This window comes from Lineus longissimus, chromosome 10 (assembly GCF_910592395.1).
Source record: "Lineus longissimus chromosome 10, tnLinLong1.2, whole genome shotgun sequence".
Taxonomy (NCBI): Eukaryota; Metazoa; Nemertea; class Pilidiophora; order Heteronemertea; family Lineidae; genus Lineus; species Lineus longissimus.
The window spans coordinates 3,518,737-3,523,163 of record NC_088317.1 but is presented as its reverse complement, the minus strand read 5'-3'; the positions used below and the strand labels follow the sequence as shown (position 1 = coordinate 3,523,163).

General features: G+C 42.9%; 1 protein-coding gene across 1 annotated transcript; it reads right to left on the bottom strand.

The window, feature by feature from the left end:
• Positions 1 to 354: 354 nt before the first annotated feature.
• Positions 355 to 3,608, bottom strand: LOC135494930 (uncharacterized). The gene is made up of 7 exons (XM_064783274.1): positions 3,479 to 3,608; positions 3,113 to 3,177; positions 2,663 to 2,813; positions 2,164 to 2,277; positions 1,855 to 1,967; positions 1,556 to 1,687; positions 355 to 1,331 (listed from the first exon to the last, which is right to left on the bottom strand). The coding sequence occupies exons 1-7, from the start codon at positions 3,543 to 3,545 to the stop codon at positions 1,179 to 1,181; spliced, it is 795 nt and encodes a 264-aa protein (XP_064639344.1). The 5' UTR covers positions 3,546 to 3,608; the 3' UTR covers positions 355 to 1,178.
• Between the last annotated feature and the right edge of the window lie 819 nt (positions 3,609 to 4,427).

Here is a 4,427-nt window from a genome sequence, read left to right as displayed (position 1 = left end):
TCGGCTACTTACCTAATGTGATAGCGAATTCGAGATTCAATCATAGATACTGGACTGATATTCCTGGCCTCGCTTTATCTTTGTATAAACAGGAATTTCCTTCGCTTTGAGACCGATCTTGTCATAACCTCTCCAACCCGATACTTGCTAAACGTTGGCAAGTTTCTCGCAACCTCCTCTGTTGCTAAATCCCAAACACACCAGTTTTCGTCCTCATGCATCCGATGTCGGGACATTCTCTCCGATGACGGCATCAATGATGCCTCTGATTGGTCAGATTTCTGTCGTTGTATTTGTGCTGTGCATGCGACGGAGTTAAAAATGATAAACACATGCAATACTTTCAACCCCCATGCCATCATTTTTGGTTTATCGTCTATCGTCTATCGTCTATTAGTCAGCCATAATGATGATTAAAAGCCATTAGCATTAGCTGATGTCCCGTGTAAACTATTTGGAATCGTGATCGAAAGAGATAATTGTGTGTTAAATATTCGCTACTGGTTCGTGTCGCGTTGATATTCCTTTGATCCGAATAATTCCAATCAAATGTTTAGAAATAGACTAATACAATTCATATTTGATTGCGGGTTTGGAATCGTATTGAGATTTCGAGGACGCACGCGGTCCTGTTTGAATACCTCTGAGGATGGACGATCGTGTCGGCGTTGGCGTTGGCGTTGCGATTTGATAGGGAGTTTTCACAAAGCAACGCCAACGCGAACGCCTATCCCATTGTTCAAAATCGTGTTAGGCAGGTCTTAAAATGAAATAGGCGTATTGTACAATGCGTTCTGTGAAGTGTGACCACCTACTTCTGCGATATCGAACACTGGGATTTGAGACATGTCGTGAGTTAATTGGCTGATAAGAGAACAACTGATCCTCTTATTTATATTTCGTAATTGCCGAATTAAAAATGCCCTGTGGCTTTTTGCCTCAAATTCCTGTGGTATCGAGCTAGTTATGTTCCATTGCAGATGGTATCAGCTATAATTGCCACAAATTTTTACTTTACCGAACAATGTGAGGGTGGGTGTCTGTTCTTTGATTTCCAGAGAGAACAGCGTCCCATAATTTAATTTTGAAGGTCGAGTTCTAATTACGTTAGGATTTCAAGTTCTGGCCAAAATAGTGATGCTAAGTCCTTGTGCCATACGCGATCACAGGCGTGACCTCTAACTCCCAACAAGTAGTCCTGTCGGAAGGGAATTCCGCCTTGGTCTTGGTACCTCTGAACGTTTCAGCCTCGTTGTCGGGCTCAGGGCCTTGCGCGGCGAAGTAGAGTCTAGTTCGTCAACCTCCTCGTTGAAATCTTGAAGAATCTTGATCTGAAAGATGGAACCATGACATGTTAAAGCTATTTTCTTCTTTCTTGCATATACTGGGACGCGGTCATTACACTGACCATTGTGCCCAGGGCCTTTGGCCCAAGGAGGGGAGAGTCCATGCAAGCTGATCATGTTTCTCACTTGGTGGGGTCTTTACTTGCCCTGGCATAGACACCAGACATGCCAGATGCATGGAGCCTCGGAGTCTTATTTGAAAGACTTACCTTTGGCGTTGTTGAAGCGTCCGTGCCGTAACACCCGAACAAGTATTTCCCCGGAGCGAAGGGTGTCTGTCCGATGAGGAAGTTGGAGAAGAGCAGTTCTACAGTGTCGATGTCCAGGTGATAGGTCCCTTTCTAAAAAGAAGAGAAAATGATTTGGGACGCCACACAAGACGACGATCGGCCTGGCACGTCCCACTACAAAAGGTACAATATACATGTAGGTTGGACTCCGTCAGCTCATAAATGGATAATTTCTATCATGGTGTGCGTCTGTTGCCGAATGCTGGACTAGAACTTACATCAGTCATTTGGTTAAAGGCTGAAAGCATCATACTTTCTTGAACATTCTTGGTCTTCGGGAGAAGTTGTTGGTAAAACCTCTTCAATTCGTCGAAACTGATCACGCCATCTCCTGAAATATATATACTAGTATTACAAAATCGCGTTAACGAGACGATGTTTACCGGCCATGGAGTTTCTAAACGTTATGTAGAGTACATACATGCATTTTCCTTTTGCTAAAAACATGAAGACCGTAGAGAAAGAAGTTTCTAGCTGACGTCCTCTAGCTAGGCAGATATCAGTCAGTGTTTTCTGTCTTAACTTACCATCTCTGTCGATGATTTCCAGGAGGATCTTAGGTAGGACCGTCACCCAGATTGGCAATCCGTCCATCACCTTCTTGCCGCGCAGCAGGTGCGACCACGTACGGAACCAGTTCTCTAGTGGTATGGAATATAAATGAAAGAGAATAAAGATGCAAGTATGAGATTGAGAAAACCTACCCCCTTGTACCAAGGCCCAGTTAATGTCGGCATACCCTTGTTGATGAAAAAATTCTTGTCTCTAGTTAAACATTTAATTCTAATGTGCAGTGTTTGATATGGACTCAATGGGTGATATGAATAAAGACTAGCAATTGCTTTTACTGAAAACCCCATGTACATTTACACTAGGCCTTTCTGTACAAAACTGAAGTAAAAGCATTTACTAGTCTTTATTCATATCACCCAATGTCTCACCAGGTCAATTTGAATCAGGCCTTGTGTCCAGACAGAAAGTGAAGACCAATAGAACCACGTATTGTACATGTTATTGAAATTCTACCTGAGGACAAGTCTGTAATTTTTTCTTCTTTATCCGCTTGGAGTAGAAAGTTGCACTTCTCCACCATCGACTTAAAGAAACACTCGATCACGCCCTTGCATCGCTTCGCTTCTGTCGATTCCTCGGTCCAGCCGGTGAAGTCGAGAATGTTCTAAACGTAAATATTTCTGTTACAGCCACAAGCCGAGCGGGGAACAATCTTGTCGGGCAGCGCGACCGGGCACTGACAGGGCACTGGCAGCGCAGCCTAGCCGCCGAGCAAAGGACTGAGATGGGATCGTGGAATGCGATCACGCCGTCTTTTGTTTGCCATTGGTTTGTTGTGGGTTCACAATGGTAACTTCCACTGACTGATATGGTACAAAGTTACCATTTCCTAAAAAAACGTTGAAAACCTCACCTTTATGTTGCAATATTCCTCCAACTATCGATTTCAAACCCAACACTTACCTTATATAAAACTTTCCAGCGAAGTTCGTTGAATTTCTCCTCTTCGACGCCAATCTCACTCTGAACTAAAACAAAGCGAAATATCAGACGGTTTGTGAAAATGCATACGTGTACAGCCATTTTGTTATCATTCTTTCCACAGACAACTGGAGTTCACCAAGACAATCTTGTTCAAACAGACTACTTGAAGTTGTGCATGACTATTTTGAAGATTTTGAAAATTACTTTTGTATCATAGTAAACTCCAGTTGCCTGTGGAATTTGTAAATACTTGGGTGAGTTTGTAAATATTTTGATTTCAAAATGGCTATTTTATTCAAGAAGTTATTTCTTCTACTGAGATTTCGGAAATATTGGTGTACCTACCAAAGAAGGAAAACATCGACTGAAGTTTCTCCTCTTGGAATTTTGAGAGTGCCCATTCCATAGTCATTTTCCTCGCACAGCCTGTTGCGGTGGAAGTTCGCTCTTGTTCCCTTGGCTCGTTGCAACGGCGTCTGGGACTCAACAGTGACCAACACGATGACACTCGGAATGCAATTCAAGGGTGGTTCCTGCCCTGGATGACTTATGTAAGCCAAGTCTATGCGTTTCTATAGAGGCCTATTCACTTATCATTCATACCCTCTCCCCATACCCCATGCTATCTTTATGAAACTGACATCATTGCAAAGAAGGTGTTTAGAAACCGATTAAAAAACGGTTAAACCCATTTTACTGTCGATTCGGCTCTCTCACGTCCCTCGTGATCAGAATGTTTGTTGATTTGGAAAAAAACTTTAATCTTATGAAGTCTCGTGGTGCACAGATGAAAATATTGATGAACATTACAACTTTTCGAGAGCTCTGCATGACCATAATCGAACAAAATGATACTTAATTTTTTATTGATTTTTTCCTGTCCTTATCCCACATGAAGCGTTAACACAAGCTGTACATCTGAAAGAGCAGACGCGATGTTTGCTAAAACCTACTTGAATGACTGCAGGTAGATAAAACTGCTACAACCGGGAACATTTTACCCGCTGGGCACATCACACCGAGAGCTGTGTATCTTATCCAGGCGTTGCTAAAGATAGTTTCATGTCAAATTGTCTGCAAGACTAGCTTTTGAAGACGGTCCGGAAACGATGGTAGGCCAATAGTACATTTTACCCGCTGGGCACATCACACCGAGAGCTGTGTATCTTATCCAGGCGTTGCTAAAGATAGTTTCATGTCAAATTGTCTGCAAGACTAGCTTTTGAAGACGGTCCGGAAACGATGGTAGGCCAATAGTACATTTTACCCGCTGGGCACATCACACCGAGAGCTG